General features: G+C 36.6%; 1 protein-coding gene across 3 annotated transcripts in view; it reads right to left on the bottom strand.

The window, feature by feature from the left end:
* cdh13 (cadherin 13, H-cadherin (heart)) overlaps positions 1-19,103 on the bottom strand; it is a 284,768-nt gene that overhangs the window by 40,391 nt on the left and 225,274 nt on the right. For all 3 annotated transcript variants that reach the window (XM_026287280.1, XM_026287281.1, XM_026287282.1), the window contains 3 exons: positions 17,351-17,491; positions 2,146-2,328; positions 717-970 (listed from right to left, as the gene is read on the bottom strand). In XM_026287280.1, the coding sequence (XP_026143065.1) occupies positions 717-970; positions 2,146-2,328; positions 17,351-17,491 (578 nt within the window). The remainder of the gene's footprint in view (positions 1-716; positions 971-2,145; positions 2,329-17,350; positions 17,492-19,103) is intronic.

The following is a 19,103-nucleotide window of genomic DNA, read 5'->3' as shown; positions in this document are numbered from 1 at the left end:
AACTGAAAAAATGTGCAGCTTGAATGCAATGTAAGTCACTTTGGATAAAAGCATCTGTCAAACACATAAATGCTAATATTTTGTATGTTTGCATTTTGCATTACCTTAATGATAAGGTAATGAGGCTTCAAGGAAAGTTAAAAGCTACATTAAAGTAATTATCTGTCGCAAGTCTCTAATAATCTTCTTAGAGAAAGCGGCTCAAAGTACTTGGTCAATAATGTAGTTGGGCAGCAAGATGAATGTCTGCACAGATGGTCAAACTCTTTCTTGCAGAGTTGTGTGCTCAAATGTCAAGCATAACTGAAAACACAGCAAGCATGCTGGAATCAGGACAAAGCACGGTAAGACAAGAATAACCACATTGAGATATGTCTAAGTGACATGGGTCATGCTATCCTGCTCGTCCAAGACATTCATCAGTTAGTGAATCCAATGAAAAGTTATGTGACATTTGCTTCAGTGTTTGTAAAAGTTATCCCTCCCATGTCTACCACAGAAGCAGTGTTACAGAAAAAGAACATACTGTAAGCATCATTGGCTCTAGAAATGGTTCACTTGGTCAGAAAGGTGCACATGAGATTACTCTATGTACCAGTGATGCTCCTACGGCACAACCTTTTAAGACAATTTCAGTTGAAGTCTACCCAACAGTCTCTGTAGCATTATATGACCAGAAGAACAAAAACTGAAGACCATTGTCATACTTTACCAACCTTATGCTCTGTGTTTGTAGGTAGTCTGGGTCAGTAGCGTTCAGAATGGCAACAAAGCTCCCAACGGGAATGTTTTCTCTCCTGATGACAACCAGAGGATCTGGGAAGAACACTGGTCCTTCATTCACATCCATAACAATAATGTTAACTGTCGCTGTAGAGCTGGGGCCATACACAACATCAGGAACCAGAGGGTCTTCATTTTCCACTCTTATCAGCAGTGTGTGAAACATTGAACTTTCATAGTCCAAAGGCTGAGGAAAAACAAAAGGAATTATTTCAGAGCAATTAGTTAACAAATACCAGACGAATGACTCTTCACCATTATTTTTCAATTAGTAATTTTTTTTCTTGTCAAAAGTAACTTAAGGTATATTTTAAAAACAGGAACAAGAGTAGGGGCATCAAAGCCTCCTCCTAAAGGGCTCTTTTCCTGCAGAGTTTAGCTCAAACCTTAATTAAACACACCTGAGTATGCTAATCTCTAATGTCTTCAGAATCATTAGAAAATCACAGGTAGTATGATAAGGGTTGGAGCTAAACTTGGCGGTGCATTGACCCTCCAGGGCAAGATTTGAGAAACCCTGCCTTAAATAGATGGTTCAGATGTGATTTATTTGTGTGGGCCACTATTCTGGTAAGCTGAAAGGTTAATAACTTTAATAATTCTAAGCAGCTCATGTTATGAAAACATTGGCGTAGGGTATTGGAATGATTGGGAAAGATCATGTAACATCTGAAACAACCTTCTGTCTGTACCGCATTAATTCACATGCTTGTTTTCATCACTTTTGCTTTAATTCTCTGCACTAACTCGTTCGTTAAACTGAACATCCAATCAGAGGTCTCACTCTCGCCGATGCCGTTTCAACATGTTAAATCGGGCAAACTGCTGCCGATGTGAGCGAGATACGTGAGACGAGTGGAAAACCCCAACAAACTAGACCGACCGTCGCTTGTTGTCGTTTGGAGCTAAACTCTACAGAAAAGGTATCCATCCCTGCTTCTGTGGACCCACCGTCCTGCAAAGTATATTTCCAAACTGCTTCATCACACCTGCCTATGTATCCTTCAAGTGATCCTGAAAAGTTTAATTAGCTGGTTCATTTGTGTTTGATTGGGGTTGGAGCTGAACTCTGCATGATGGTGGGTCACCAGGAGCAGCGTTGAAGATCTCCGCTCTACAAGACAGTGGCCCTTTACCTGGCAAAATCCTGCAAATCCTAAATTAGCGGCTCATAAAGGGGTCCCTTTTTTGGCCTTGAACTCTTTAAGTTTTTGTTACCAATCAACACTTAGTAACTTGTTTGTATAATTGATCAAGGTCTCAATTGATAACCAAAACTTTGTAGGTTCAAGCTGAATTATAGAAATCTTAATGCCTTCACCAATAAAACAAAATCAAGTAACTGAAAAATACATTGCGCACCTTTACCACTGACAGCATCCCTTCATTGTTGTCCAGGTTGGTCTGTATCTCAAAGTTCTGGTTGGGATCTCCATTGATGATGGAGTAGATGGCTCTCCAGGCTCCAGTGGCAGGGTCATCTCTGTCATCCACCGTCAGGTTCACTACCACCCCAGTTGATCCCTCATTCACTGATGCCTGGAACTACAGCACAGGTTGTTTGATCTGTCAAACATTTGCCAATGTTTGAAAACCAAGAAATCAAATTACAGCAAAACTTTAGAATTCATTATATCACTTGTAAATTGTAGTCTGTAATCAACATCAATAATTCTCTTTCCAGTCTCTAAGCAGTAGAGGAGTTGCTGGTTGTAGAAATGAATTAATTTAACTGAAAATGAGTGCTTTGACTAGATCTTCACAATTGTGGCCCTTATGTTTACAGAGATTAACACAACCAGTGGGACAGGCGCCTATTGTATTCAGCTAACCACGCTCTACCTTGAGTAATGAAAGAAGCTCTGATCTACCTACGGCTACATCAATTCAATCCCTGCTTAGTCCTTCCTTCCTTGTTTTGTACATGAAGAATCTCTGTCTTACATCCACCTCTCTCCAACCCTTCTGTCTGTCCCTCTGTCAAAGATAAGGCTTAAGCTAAGCCTATATGAAACAGCTCTTGTTCTGTTTTGTCACTGGAGGAAAGCCACTGCATTCAGAATGCTGCAAATCTCCATAGTCCTTGCTCAGTCCAATCCAATGTCACAGGCCTGTTTGGGGTGAGGAAGTATTCCTAGAAAGGCCAGATGAGCTTTGGTCCCCATCAACTCAGCTATCATTTCTGTTTAGTGGCTTGTGAAGTGAGCACCCCATCTATGCCTCAGGGATGCACTCCCTGTATAAGATCTGTCCAGTGGGGAGGGTATAGGGGGAGAGATGTAAAGGTCATCAGCATCCTGAAGAGGGTGCTGCCGGATCTGGGGCGCTGGATGAATTAAAGAACTTTAACTTTAAAGAACTGAAGTACTGCCACTAGGTCCTCTCTCTAAATTAACGCTTATTGCTTTTGAGCCACAGGAGTAAATCATCCAGTATTAACAGTAAAGAAAATCCTTAATGACATGAAAGCACATCTACGTTGACAACATTCGTGCTTAGTTTCTCACTTTTTCAAATTAGGTGTGAAAATTTTCTCTCGGCACAATCTGCTGTAGACATATCAGCCATTATATGCAGGTGGTGACTTCTAGCCTCAGTCTTTTTATTATACCTGAAAATATAGATTTATCATTTCTAAAGCCCATCTCCAAATAAAAATATCTTATTTAGTAATATAAAGAAAGAACCCAGTGATTTTGTTCCTTACAAGAGAGAGAAGGGAAAAAATAAAAACAGAAATTCCTGGAGTCAGCCTTACATATAAGCCATGGTTCATCCTTTCTTGAAAATAGATCTCCATTTCAGTTTTTTCATTTCTGAAACACAAGCCCAGCTCACAGTGTCTTTAAAACCTGTGGGTGTCTCGAAGCAGACAATATTGCACCTGTCTGCTGAAGGCCACGAAGCGATTACATCACTTACATATTACTTCAGCTCCAATGCGAGCCTTGTGTCTACAGTGAGCCCTGCAGGTGTATCACTGTCAAAATCACAGCGGCAGGAGATACGATTCCGCTATCAACCAAGATTTTATCATGTGTGGAATACACAATTAAACAAAGGTTGTCACAAATGTTTACTGAGGGACGCAAATATGTCCACACAGCTTCGAACTGTGCATCTCCACATCGCTGACCAGTCGTGTTTCATTTAATCATCTGGGGCAGTGAAGCGCTCAGATGGATGTATTCAATCTTTGTTGGCTGCTGATAGCCTGGCCCTGCCACACCACTGATAAGACCCCAATCCCTCTGAGTTCACAAAGCAACCAGCAGTGTGACAAACAGAGAAGCTATCAACCCCGAGGCTAGACCCCAAAACTGAGGGAACGGGGTGGGTTTGTATGTGTGAGGTACTGTGGATGTTGCCTAGTAAAAGCCCCCCATCACCAGAATACTGGGAAAATGAGGAAGGGAGAAAGCGTGTGGCCAGATAAAGATAAATCACTTTCTACAGAGGCACTGATGTGGTGAGACCCGGAAGCCATGAATGACTGGGATTATTTGGCATGCCATTCATTATCAATAATGTAGCGCAGTGTGAAGGCATCACTGGAGATTAGTTTTGAGCTGTGCTTACTGCTTTAGTAACAAATAGTTTAGAAAATTCACACCTGATACTGTAACTCCCAATTCGTCTCGACATCTGTTCATGGAATCAAATCAACATTCATGACCTTTCGAGAAACTCTGCCTGACTTACACGTCTCAAATTGCACATCTAAAACTGTGAATGTGAGAAAAAAACCTGCGTGCTGTTTTCACAGCTTAACAAGATTCTAGAAACTAACACTTTGCTTCAGCTAAACTGGGAACGCATTCGAGGTGAAAGCACTCCAGAAGCCATATTGTGACAGCAAGAGTTGTGTGAAGAGTCTCTCCTGGTGTGACTGTGGAAAACAATACAGGTGCCTTTTAATGCCACAGGTAACCTCAATTAAACACTTTCACTTCAGAGCCTCTCAGAGTGACAGACTTCATCAGGAGCCAGAGACCCCTACAGCATGAGTTATTTCGTCAAAAATTATGGTAACAGATTCTAAAAACATAAAAAAAGGGCCATCCAGATTTTTAGTGCTGATTCTGAGGGAAGGTCTGAAGAATGGATCTAAACATGGCAGTTATGTTAAAGCCATAACTTACCCCAAAATTAACATTCTTTATTAATTTACTCACCCTCATGTCACTGTAAAACCTACTTATGTTTTGTGAAACACACAAATTAAATAGATAAATGTCTCTAAAACAACTAAAACATTCTTCAAAATACCTTCCTTTGTGTTCCATAGAAGACAGAATGAGAGTGAGCCTTTTTATTTACTTAATTCAAATATAGGCTGTAAGTGCAAAGCTAACAGTTTTAAAAAGACTTAAGTTGAAAATTAAAGTTATCTGCTTTATCACCCATCTTGGCAATGCTAAATTGAAACATTATTATTGGCAGTCTGATACATTTTGGAATTTGGTTAATGTATTAAATCAAGCTTGTGTAGCTAGTAGGTTGGTTTCAGGTCTTATGTAAATGATTTAATATAATGGATTAATAATTAAAGAATTATGCTTAAGTCAATACATTGCACTTTAAAACTTTCTTAACCAGAGAAAATATATGTGTACTAATGAATCGTGTAGACATTTAATTAAGCATATTGCTTGTCCAATGAGTTTTAATCCTGTTTATGGAGATTTTCCAATCTTCGGAGTTTAGATCCAACTCTAATAAAACACACCTGAACCTGTTAATCAATGTCTTTGGGATCATTTGAAAATTTCTGGCAGGTGTGTAAGAGTCATGATGGAACTAAACACCAAAATAAATTCCAAACCTGCAAAATTAAGTGATGCATCCTACTTTGTTTCATTCTGCTATGCACTGTAAATATGCATTTTGCTTATGATGGAAAGTACAAACTTCTGAGTTTGTTCAAATATAGTACATCAGTATTGTGGCATAATAATTAATAAAACCACCTTGATAATCACGTGATATAGTATTGCTAATTTTGCCATATAAACCTAGCATGCAATTTGTTCATTTATCATTTTATACATTAATACTTATTGTACACTATCTAGGCACCTTAAGCAAACAATTTTAAATTCACTATAATTTGAGATGTGCTTATTCTAATTTTGTATACATATAAAGATATACAGTACACAACTTTTGAGCCTATTTGCAAATTTCTTACCAACTGTACTATGACAGATTTGCAAGTAGACATTTTTAACTACAGATAACAGATTGTCTGTCCTCCTGTTATCTAGCAATGTGTTTAACTGACACGCTACTTCATTTACTTAATCCTTAAGGACATATATGCATGTGTTTGTGTCCAGATGAAATGAGAATCCCTGAATGTTCACAAATTGCCTTACACAGCTGATTTTATTTATGAAGACATGTCTTCTGTAATTCATTAATTGCCAGCTGGACTTCACAGGACAGATGGGACTCATAAAAGAATCTCAGAGTTATGACTTGTAGTGTTACATTTAGGATTGAAGATGAAATGTTAAATGGAATCATATTCTATTAAGAGGACCGAATTGTTTAATATCTAATAAGGGATGCAGATTGTGACACAAAAATATCTGTTTATCAGTATTTATCATTTTGAATCAGTTTGAAAAGTGTTAAAATTACAAATAAATAAATAAATAAGAACTGTATATTTGATAGTGGGAGACATCAAAATGTCATTTATTTTGTCATAAAATATAAAGATAATCATTCTCCTATCATTCCGTTTCACTCAATTTGTTGCTTTGTTAATTAAAAAGACTAAAATATAAAACATTCAAAACTGTGATTTTGTTCATCTTGAAATATTTATTTATGCAGTGTTATAATTTGACTAGGTATAAACATTTATATGTGTGTAATGGTGTGTGACAGTACAATTTAAAAAATCATTTATTTTCCAAACAGATCCAATGAAGTCATATTTCAGTGTGCTAAAATCAAAGAGACTGCATCTCAAATGCACTTCTACATTTAATTCAGTCAGACTCAAGTTTTGGTTCCATTAACCATTCTTTTAAACATTTGGAAAGTAATAAATTGAATTCTATAACTAATTAATGAGGTTATTTCAGTAATATAAAAAAAACCTTGCAACAAAATGTTTACACAGACTTTTTTGTGCTCAAGTTCTTTTTGAAGAATTAATGTATTTTAAAATTGACCCATGTATTAAACAATACCATCCAAACAAATGTGACCATGATTTCCATCTATTAATAAATATTATATATTAATAAAACTCAGAGGTGTCAAGTAACGAAGTACAAATACTTCGTTACTGTACTTAAGTAGAAATTTGGGGTATCTATACTTTACTTGAGTAATTATTTTTCAGCCGACTTTTTACTTCTACTCCTTACATTTTCAGGCAAGTATCTGTACTTTCTACTCCTTACATTTTAAAAATAGCTTCGTTACTGCTATTTCATTTCGGCTTGTTTTCATTCCGGCTTGTCATCATTCAAAAAAAAAAAAAAAAACTATCCAGATAAATCGCGCCATCCGGATGGAGTGAATTTGATTGTGGTTGGATGAGAAGTATAAACATATACAATTCCGACACCCTATTGGTTTGTACGCGATCCATCGCACCTGCACGTGACACAAATCACATCACAGTCCAGCCAGGACATAGACAGTTTTGGGTTAGTTTATCAAAAAATATATTTCTTAAAAGTAGGGTTGGGTAAGGAACCGGTATCCGATCGCCTCAGAGTCAGTCCCCTTAAATTTCACAGGAAACCCGCGTCAGACCGGTCTCCTCCAGTCTTTCAGCGCGCTCATCAATCCGCAGAGGCGCAGACCGCGAACGGAGCAGCGCATGCGCACTTAAACAAACAGAGGACACAAGGTATGTGTTTATCGATAGATTGTTAGAATATCCATATCTGTGCAGTTCTTTGTCATAAATACAGTTTGCAAAAGGTCACGAGGTAGCAGTCGGTTTCTCATCTGTAAAGTTTTCGCTCATCACACCACAGCCGTTTCCTCCAGTGAAAATCTAGCCCTTAACACATATGAACGAACACATACTTTAATTAAACTTATTTAAATATACTTAATTTAATCATACGTACTTTATACATACACTACTGTGCAAAAGTCTTAGACACGTTAGTATTTTCACTTAAAAGAATGGTGTTCGGCCAGTTATTTATATATTTTGCTGTAGTGTGTCAGTATAAAATATCAGTTTACATTTCCAAACATTCATTTTGCCGTTGTCAGACTGCTTGTGCATTCAAAATCGCACTAGATTATTATTAAAATTAATGGCAAACTGATATTTCCTACTGACACACTACAGCAAAAGATATAAATAACTGGCTTAAAACCCTTTTTGGGGTGAAAATACTATTTTTTCCATAAGACTTTTGCACAGTACTGTATTTTAAAAACGACATTTTTGCTACTTAATAAAGAATGACCATACAGTAATTCACAGAACTGATTAAAGACAGTGACAGACAGCACTCATCTTAACTAAATATCAGAGAGAGTGACAGAGATACAGTAGAAATATTATGTGTGGTTTTGTATTAAATAATGACCCAGACTGTGAAATACATTTATTAGCCTTAGATTAAGGGAAGCACAACTTGGGAAATGAGAGCATCCAAGCTGAAAAGCTATGGATTTATTTTAAATATTTGTAATGTTCTTTAAAGTTATCCATAGTTTTTTTTGTGGTTCTTTTTTTGGGAAATGAGAGCATCCAAGCTGAAAAGCTATGGATTTATTTTAAATATTTGTAATGTTCTTTAAAGTTATCCATAGTTTTTTTTTTTGTGGTTCTTTTTTTTAAAGTATAGGTTCAGGCACCGTTTAGGAGCCGGTACCATTTTAAAAGTATCGAAAAGGCACTGGACCCTACTTAAAAGTTATTATTTCTCACTGGCTCATTTACCAAATGAGTGCTTTTTCTTCGTCCTCCACAAATTAAGCTACTGTAGGTAGTTCGGTAGCGAGACGTTTGAATAAATTAGCGTTTTCGATTGATGATGCGATTGACAATGTTGTGATAAGTAGGCTATACCAACTTTGTAACTCGTTACCCCCCGAACACTGGACATAGCAGACGTATGTACCAAATACAAGAAGCTATCAATCAAGAAAGTATCAGGATTATGATTTCTTTTTCAGTTTTAGTTTTTGATTAATCACTTGGATTAATCATTCATTTTGACAGCATTATAATGTTTACTGTAAATAGACAACCATACAAGTGTAATTGTTACTAATCCTGCACCAGTGTTCTTGTCCATTGCCCTCGCAGATTCCTGCAGCTAAGCTTGGATGTACATTTACATTCCATTAAAGGTTATTGATGACATGCTGCTGAAGTTTGACTTTTTGCACCATAACAATACTTATTGGCAACTAGTCATCATATCTCTAGTCCTTTAATGTATTTGCATTGTACTAAAGTGCGTTCATTTTAAATGGGCATGTATGCGGTTGATGAAGACCTGAAGGTCGAAACGTTTCTTGATTAAATTCCTCTGGAGCAGTAGTTTTCAGTGTTCAGACTTCACTTCTTTATTTGTCTATATCATTCAGTTGTCTTGCACCTGCGTCCTAATTAGATGTTTGGGATGTGCACACCATTTTTGTATTTTCATATATGCGGCTGAAACAGGTAGCCTAGTGCATCCCAAATTTTTCAACATGAACATTTTAATATAACATTATAGTCATTATGGCCTATGGCCTTTAGAAATTTTTTTTTTTGAGTAGGTGGGGTAGTGAACAGGCCCCTGTGGTGCGGCCTAAGCTTTTGTTCTTAATGGCATTTTTTTCCCCTTACATTACTTTTACTTTTATACTTTAAGTAGTTTTTTAAACCAGTACTTTTACACTTTTACTTGAGTAAAAAGCTTCAGTTGATACTTCAACTTCTACAAAAGTCTTTTTAAACCCTAGTATCTATACTTCTACTTGAGTAATGAATGCCAGTACTTTTGACACCACTGATAAAACTATGTTGCAATATGAGTAACCGTTCAGCAACTCTCACTGTAGATTAATTTCCACAAGAATAAAAGATACTTAATTAATCAAATCAAGTGTGTGGTTATCAACTGGTTTTCTTTACTGGTCTTTTCCAGCCACTACACACACACACACACACACACACATATATATATATATATATAAAGTCTGGGTTATTACATTCAAATGTAATGTAACAAAGCAAAAAACAAGCACACTTAAAGTCCTGATTGAGCGACAAAATTAACAAGCTCATCGTTTGTCTTTTAATGAAGTTAAGACTGATAAACTATTGTTCTCTGCTTTTCTAATTCTTCTGAGTAGTGTTTGATTCCAGAGCATTTTAACAAATGCTTTCTTGGCGTCAATTTGAGCCGAAGGTTCAATCTATAAAGTTATGAGTGCTACACATGTAACTGAAAGTCTCAAACAAAAAGAAGCTTAACACAAATTGATTCAAAATATTGAATACAGTGCTTTCAAATATAACAACCCTTCAGTGAACCAAATAATGAAAACCATGAGACGAATGAAAGCAGACAACCCACACATCACTTCGCAAGCTTTGACTTGGCCTCCACAACAGAACTGTAAACATGCTAATATCTGCTAATTGAAAACTATAGTAAATAAAACTTTCTCTCTCATACTCACTCAGTAGATAATGTTAAATATACTGTACTAGAAAGGGTTGCAGTTACTTTTACTCTGTATCCAGTGATTACAACGTTCCTTAATTAGACAAAATATTAGTATATCACCTATTGGCCAATAGAATCATGGGTTTCACTGCCTTAATAAATTAATTAATTAATATAAATTTCTGTATGCAATGTTTTAATGCTTTTTAACTTTCTTACTAAACTGATGTATCTAGGCACTCAAGCTCATACTGTGTGACAAATGAAGACATTATCCAGTCAGTATCCCTCAACTGAATATGTCTATTCTTGCTGGATATGAAAATGACATATACATGGCAACAGATAGTATAAATGCAGCTTATAATGAGTAAACTTACAAACACATAAACATGACAAAAAAACAAAACAAAAACTAACAAGCTGGCAAAGTGAGCTGGTGGATTGTGAGATGAACATGTTTTGTAAACAATTTAAAACGCAGAAATGCAAATGAAGAGATTCCAAAGAAAATATTAGCATAATATGAAATATGCTAAACAACTATAATGTGGTCTGGTGTTTTCATTATACAAACGGAAAGACTGCTCAGTCCTGTCATACGCACGGATGAGAAACATTCATTTATATTAATGCACGCTAAATATGCTGAAATGACTTTGCAGATTTGATAAAGGGTTACACAGTGTTAGAAGCTGGTTTCCTTCTCTTGACATGTCATGTTAGCATATTCTGAGTAAATTAATTTAAGCTCTAACTGAATAGCTGTCTTATTCATTTTCTTGGAAAAAATATTGTATATTGGTGCTTTGATATTAATATGAAATAAATGTCCAAAACATACATAGATAAAACTTTGTATAAGAATATTGTGCTTAATAAGCTGTTCAAATATAAATGTACAGTATATGAATATTATATGCATGCTAATATGTAACTGAAGTTTTAATCTTACTTGAATTATTTGATCTGTTGAAAATGTTGAAATCTTTAATGATGTTTCTTCACAAATGTTATTATAAAGTGTTATAGCATGTGTTTGTCAATATTAGAAGTGCATTGTGGATCAGAAAGAATGTGTAATTATACACACACACACACACACACACATTTGTCAAAGACAAAGACATGTTACATTCCCCATAGGATTATGCATTCATATACCAATTCATATATACAGCACTTGTTAATGGAATGTAAATATCATTAAAAACGAAAGACATTTTCAGAAATTAGTTTGAGACTCAATATTATGCAGAGGAACTGTAAGAAATAGTGAGAAGAGATGAGTCAGAAACAGTACAAAATCCAGAAATAAGAATCCGTGACCATCAATAATTGCTGGTGTAGATGTGGGAATTGACAATTGATGGTTCTTGAAATGGATTGCCGGGAGAGTAGGGAATGGGAAATAATTTCACGTACATAATATGGAGCCTAAAACGGACTTTGTTAACAATACTGTTCACCTCACACCAGCGCTGGCATCTAGAAATATTAGCTGCTCTTCAAACGGAGGGGAAAAACTGAACAAGAGACTGGGAAAATTTGTTAAGACTAATAATGAAGAAGGATTGTTTGCAGAACCAAAAGGTCATTCATTAACTAAAAAATTGAGTTGGAGTCAAAATGATTCAATCCATAATAATACTGAGAGAGCTATGGCTCTATTTGCACACAATGAACAAAGTCTCAAAGCAGTGAGTAGTGAGGACTGATAGGGAACATCTTGGCTGTCCTTTCTTAATTTCCTCTTTCCAAGGTCAAGAACCATCAAAGTGAGAGTGATTACAGCCCAATTATGGTCCAACAGTTTCAATGGCCCTGTTCTAAAACCAAGTAAGATTATTGGGTCACACTTTGGACTCAAACACCTAATTTGCTGCTTATTAATATTTAGGTAGTTGTTAAGTTTAGGTATCAGGTAGGATTAGGGATGTAGAATATGGTCATGCAGAATAAATGCTTTTTAAATACTAGTATATACAGTAAGCCACCATGTTAATAATATGGATACTAATAGTGCGAAGTGTTACCAATTATTGTCTACTACTACTACATAGGCAGTTCTATTCACAAAACGATAAAGATTTATTCTGATATTGTCCATAACCTGAGGGAGTTTCAAAACTTTTGGAAGGCACTGTATAAATGGAGACTTCCCTCACCTCATCCACCATCTTGGATGGATTTTTGTTACTAACCTTTTTGCAATGCACTTTGGGATTGCCTTCTTTTAAAGGGTACATGCAATTCTGCCTTAAACTTTAGCCAAAGCAAGATATCTTGGAAGGCAGCATAATTATGCTGACTTTGGCAGCCTACACAGGCGGCTCACTAGATTTTGGAACACAGCCAATCACGCTGAGTAATAGAATTCCTTTTCTATGTTTAAAATCATCCCAAGCAGGACTGTGAGCGAGACCTTGTAAATGCAAAGTCCATGGGCTATTGTACAAATAAGAACAGCCATCCGTTCAGTCACCCCCAAAAGTGTGCCCAACTTCTGTTACTATCATGTTGCGGACTTGTAGCCATCATTGTTGATGTCATTAGCATTTTGACGGAGGCAGCAGTGTGCTGTCACTGCAGGGGAGAGAGGTAGCTAGGATAAGCTGTCATTTTCCTTGAGTGACAGGCATGATAAGCTAGATCAGCGACTGCTGCAGCACTTGGAAGGGGTTCATCTGAAATGGATGCCAGTTATCACAATGTGCCAGGGAGGACGGGCTTGTACATACCACCTGCAGTGACTAGCACAGCCTCTGGCCTCTCCCTCCACGGCTCCAAGATCACGAAACAGGGAGCATGAGTCAGAGGAACCCGGGGAGACAGAGATAATAGAGGGAGGATGGATAGGTCTGCTATTATCCTAATAATACTCCCGCTGCGGTACACTGTTACGTGACCCCATACATTGACCGTTGCCTAGAATTATCTCTGGGCAGACAATAATTCTCGTCACACACTGCAGACATTTATTTTAAAAGACGAATGTTCAGTGGTGGTCCGGATGCTAAACACATGAAATGAACTAAGGAAAACCAAAAAACTTGGCGCAGCCCAGGCGGCTTCTCATTAAAAAAAGAAGGTGCAGATCTTACATTCCTTGCTTGATCTTCTTGGTTCAATCGAGGATATGATCTGAATGGGGTTGTTTAAATTCCAATTGATTTTCACTGTTAAGTGCAATTTGCAATGTAAAGAATTAGATATCACATAAAAGATCTCTGGGAAGCTGTGTCGCTGATGCAAATTAATAATGCAGCTTCATTGTGTAGGCCTGTTAGTTTTTATTAAGAGTTGTATTGGTTTTAAAATAGAGTGAACTACAGTGGGGTCTCACTTTAGAGCAGAGACAGAAATAGTTTTCTATAAATGATTCTGTTTATAACACCGCTGAATTTAAATGCATCCATTGAACTAGACCAGCTAATTATTATAAATGAACAGATGGGTACACCTAGAAATTATAAACTGTGGCAACGATCATATACTTGAAATATGTCTGAGGTAGACTACATACCAGCCTGTGATTATGTATGAGGTGAAACATCTGCTAATTAAGAAAAACTGAGGAAACGTGAGAAGGTGGCTCATTTTGTATTTTGTATAAATTGTATTAAAACAGATTTAGAGTTAGTTTCTGATCATTTTGAGGTTTTAGCTCTCTTGCAAAATTAGTGGGAGATAAGGAGGTACATTATCTCACTTCAGGTGTAAGTAATAGGATTGGCTTTATCACAGAATGATAAATGGTGAAGCAGTGTGTGCTGTAAAAAAGCCAAATATATTTAGTATATTATTTATTTATTTTAATGCTGATTTTCAGGAATTTGTGGGGTGGAATTTAATTTGTTTAGTCTCTGAAAGTAACATTATGTGTTCTACAGAATAAAGGGAGTCATACAGGTTTGAATGGCATGAGAATGAGTAAATGGTGATCAATTTTTAATTTTAGCTTGAACTATCCATATAAATCCTTAGGTTAACTTCAGCCTGGTCAAGCCATTGCTTGGGTGGATTAGCCGGAAGGCCAGTTGGCTAATACCAGCAAACCAACTTATGCAGTTTTCAAAAAGACTGAAATTTCAAAATGCACTATCAAAAGTGTTTTACATGCATATTTACTGAGGTCTGTAAGATACAGCATCCAAGAGGAGGAAGGGGAGGGGATATTCTGCTGATCCACTACCACAGCTCTCTAGTTCCCGTAGGGTAGACTGATGCCAAAAACAGAGACTTGCACTCAAAAAGCACCTGTGAGGAGACAGAGGGCTTTCCTACTGCAGAATTTCACAGTACAGTCAAGAATGTTTTCAAGCGTGTGTAAAGAGGAGGTTCTGCAGGCGACTCAGGACCTGTCAGACTGGTAAAGGGAGAAAATGTATCATAGAAAGTGCTTGTTAAAAACATACTGAACATAAACACATCTGTCCTTAAAGAGCAGGGTAAAGTGACATGCAAATATAGATACAATTACAGATACTATAAGAAATGTTAACATAAATGTAACTATCTAAAGTAGTAGCTCTATTTATGTTGTTGATATTGTTTTATCGTAAATAAGTGTTTCATAAAGCACCATTATGGTGATTAGTGTTGATGTCGAACCTTATTACATTGGAAATCAATTTTCTCTATGCAGATCTGATGACTTTGCAGAAAACAAGATTTTTCTTGTTTTCTTTATAAAAAATATGTTCAGGAAGTAATGTTATATAAATGTAGAATGTTATACAGGCTTCCATTTAAACAGCTTACAGGAGTGTTTTGTCTAATAATTTCTAAAAATTTATAATCTAACCATGATCTCCACTTATCATTAACATTTTAAATAAATGAATAAAGACCCACTAGTTAATGATGGCTAATTAAGTTATTTTTATGCAGATTATTTGCATATATTGAGCTTGTTAGTGCTTACAGTGAACACCCTAAAGCAAGGCAGCAGCAATGGTCAAAGCCACACTAAATAGGCAACCCAAATGAGTGGCCACATCAACCAGTCAGAAAGCCCCTCTTCCTGGCACAGCAGTGCATCCTGGGAATGGACCAAGTGAGGGTGGATGTGATGTCTCTAGGAATCTGACAACAGCCTAGAGCACTTCCTCTAAAAAAAAAAAACATACAGCTCAAAATGAGTGTCTCTGCATCAGCCTGGCGTAGTTGTTTTTTCTCTGCTGGCTAGCCAAGTGACAAATTCAGCACAGGTGGACTCAAATGAACATACAACTTAAGTTTGCACGTAGCATAAATGCAGTTTTCTTGCCCTCTGGGTTTCATACTGCTGAATGGTAACATTGACCTCTGTTTGTGACTGTTTAGCAAAAGACTAATGTGTATTTTATAGCCTATAGCTATAATGTGCAGCTAAAAAAACTCCAGCAATACTTATGATTACAATAACAATAAACGCACAAACAATACACTCCGTCCATGGACAGACCATCATTGCCAGGGGAGGCCCTGAGTATTATAACACAATTCCATCAAACCACAAACATGAGGTCGCGGAGGATAAGCGATCGAGAGGGACCCAGCCCATCACCTTTGTGTGTGAGTATTTGTGAATCACAGCTGTCACTGCAGCGCACCTGAGATTAGAGTGATTGACGCACAGGGCTGTTGCTCGCAAGGTCAGTGTATCTGAGTGAAAAGCTGAGGCCCTGGCTAAGCAGGGAGGGCTTCTGTGTGCATACACATGATTTGAGTGATTGACAGTTGGAAATGATTGGTGAAGGCCTTCTAGACTGAGAAGTTTGATTGTTTGTCCTCATGGTAAATGACTGCAGGTGTTAAGCTGCTTCAAACCACTATAAATAATTTCAAAAGAAAGTGACTGTAGTACAATAGTCAGCTGTCCATAGGGTTGATTGTTCAGTTATAAAAATGATATATATAATCATGGATGCTGATTAGTTAATAGAGCAGTTCTGCAATGTTAAAACGTTAAAGAATATATGTGACATGCTTTATTATTTTGAGTAAGAAGTTGCCATTTTCATTGAGCACCAAATCAGAACGGAACAATGTGACACTGAAGACTGGAATAATGGCTGCTGAAAAATTTGCGTTGCCACAATAGGATTCATTTTTAAAATATGGTTATTTTAAATTGTAATGTTTCACATTATTATTACTGTTTATATTTATATTACTGTTCTTACTGTATTTTTAAACAAATATATGCAGCCTTTGTGAGCATAAGATGCTTTTTTGCAATACATTTTTGCTTGAATAAATCTTCACATTTTGTATGGAAAATTGTTTGAAATATTTATTTGCAATTTTTCAAAATCAAGTTTATGACATCCATTTAAATTATTATATTCAATTTAGAATAGAAATGTAACAACTATTATTAGAAAGCTGATACTTTTCCATTCAGTGTATAAAACTCCGCTATGGAGTGCTATGGGCCATATAATACACCCTGCGCAATGCGACGCAAGGCGCAGCACAAGTGTTTTTGCTAGTTTCAGTCCAGCACTGTTCGCATTTTCCTATCAAGCGCCACGTCTTTTAATTAGCAAATGCATATGTGCTCATTTGTGCGCCCATGGGCATGCTGGTCTAAAAAGGAAGTGTGAATCTGGTGCATTGCTGGCGCAATGCTTTTATAAGGAGCTGAAAATAGACTGCGCCATAGACCAACTCAAACCTGGTCTAGAGTCTGGTGACATGTGCGGCAACCGTTTTTCCGTCGTTAAAATAGCAAAAGTGGATTTGGACATGCCCTGAGTGCACCTGCACTGTGCACTTTACACTTTGCGTTTAGATCGTTAAAATAGGGCCCAATGTGTTTCTGGGTCACAACGACTGAAAATTTAAAGCAGGTCATGTACTGTATAGTCAAAGAATAACTTTAAGAAAGAAAGGAAGAAAGAAAAAAAGGTTCCTCCTACCAGTGAGTGTGTAAACTCCGGTGCATGGTCGTTCCTGTCTGTGATGGTGATGGTGGCTGTTGCAGTTCCTGTCAGTCCCACCTCACTTCCTGCCATGTCCTTGGCCACAATCTCTAGCTCATACTGGGTGGTTGGAAGAGTCTGTGGACACATAAGAACATGGTTAGGAACAGTCGGTTGAGCTTCAGGATAGAGGGAGTACAGTCATGATAAGAGCTTAAGTGGCTTAATTGAAGAACAAGTAATTGTTCCACGACTGCTTTACTGCTGGTTAGACGCTGTCAATATGCACTGAAAAGCGCCACACTTTTAATGAGCAGTTACGTTGTAAGTTAACTGGTAAAATGGAGTAATTAAGATCTAATCGACCAATCATTGTATTGAAGCCATGGCATCACCTCAAAAGAGTCTCGCAGTTCATCATTGACATTTCAAACACTGAAGTGAATCGGTACAGAAAGTTAATTACTGCTCATGATTGACTGGTGATCTATGAGACTAAAATATCCATTTGTTTATTTACACTTCTTCCTGTGTAAGGCCTTCTTCAGGGAACAGTCCTGAAACAATGATAAAGGCTTCATGAAAGAGCATTGACTCTCTTTGACAGGTGCTAGTCTAAATAAATGTCAAGTTTCAGTCACTTTTCAAAGGTAATACCGATAGAAAACATGCAAATGTCAATTAACGCCCACATCCCCTTTTATTCAAGGCCATGTCCTTAACCAGAATGTGAAGATGTGAGAGAAAAAGAAAGAAAGAGTAAGACAGAAGGGAAGGATTTTTATGGTTAGTAAAATCAATCAATATATTTTGGGCTTTTAAAAATTTATTTATTTATTTATTTTAGTCCCAAGGGCTGATTTATATTAATATCACTACTAAACAGACTTGGATACTACACATAGTTGGATACCTAATCTTTTCATCTTAAAATATATTACAAATATAAAAATGTATCCAAAACTATGAATAACTGCATGTCAAAGTAAATATCAGTTTAGAGCAGAACATTTCTATTGTGAGGCATTTCCAATCAAGTTGTTAATGTTCAAAAACATTTACTTGTGTGTATTATGTAAACGTAAAAATACTAGCTGTGGAAATGAGCTTTCGCAAGACAAATTCCAATGTTTGTAATGTTGTAAGATGAACTATTTTATTTATGCATTCATTTGTTCAATTATTTACTTATACAAAATTCCATTAATTATAGAGAGTGTGAAAAGTTAGTTTATTTTCTCCAATTCCCATGGCTATACTGAATAATATTTAAGTATTTGAGTTGTCAGGGGAAAGACACATACCAGAAATCCCCATTGTCAGCATTTTTATTCAAGATGTGCTTTCCTTATAAAGTTTACTTATATTATATACAGTAGTTTTCTTTAGAGATTGTGAAAGACGGTGAACAAACACAAATTCCTGAATTTCTTTACATTTCCAATTTGAAGAGAAGCCAAGGTTATTTCAGAGATATTTCAGGAGAAATACCATGCAATCACTGCATGAATAATACATAAGCTAAAGAAAGGGGCACAAAAGTGTTATATAGACACCTGGTTTTTCTGACACAGAGGAAAAGTTATAAATGTATCAAAACTAATTTTCAGACTGGTTGAAACCATTTTATCACTATCAAATGAAACCTACTCATCATATAGGAAATAAACCTTTTCCAGACCAAAAGCCCAATATTCATAAATCCAAGACAACAAGCATTTGTTAAAATAAGTCAACCCTAGTGGAAAGC

Source organism: Carassius auratus, chromosome 18 (assembly GCF_003368295.1).
Source record: "Carassius auratus strain Wakin chromosome 18, ASM336829v1, whole genome shotgun sequence".
Lineage (NCBI taxonomy): Eukaryota > Metazoa > Chordata > Actinopteri > Cypriniformes > Cyprinidae > Carassius > Carassius auratus.
Note: the sequence above shows the minus strand (reverse complement) of the source record. Positions and strands in the feature narration are given on the sequence as shown.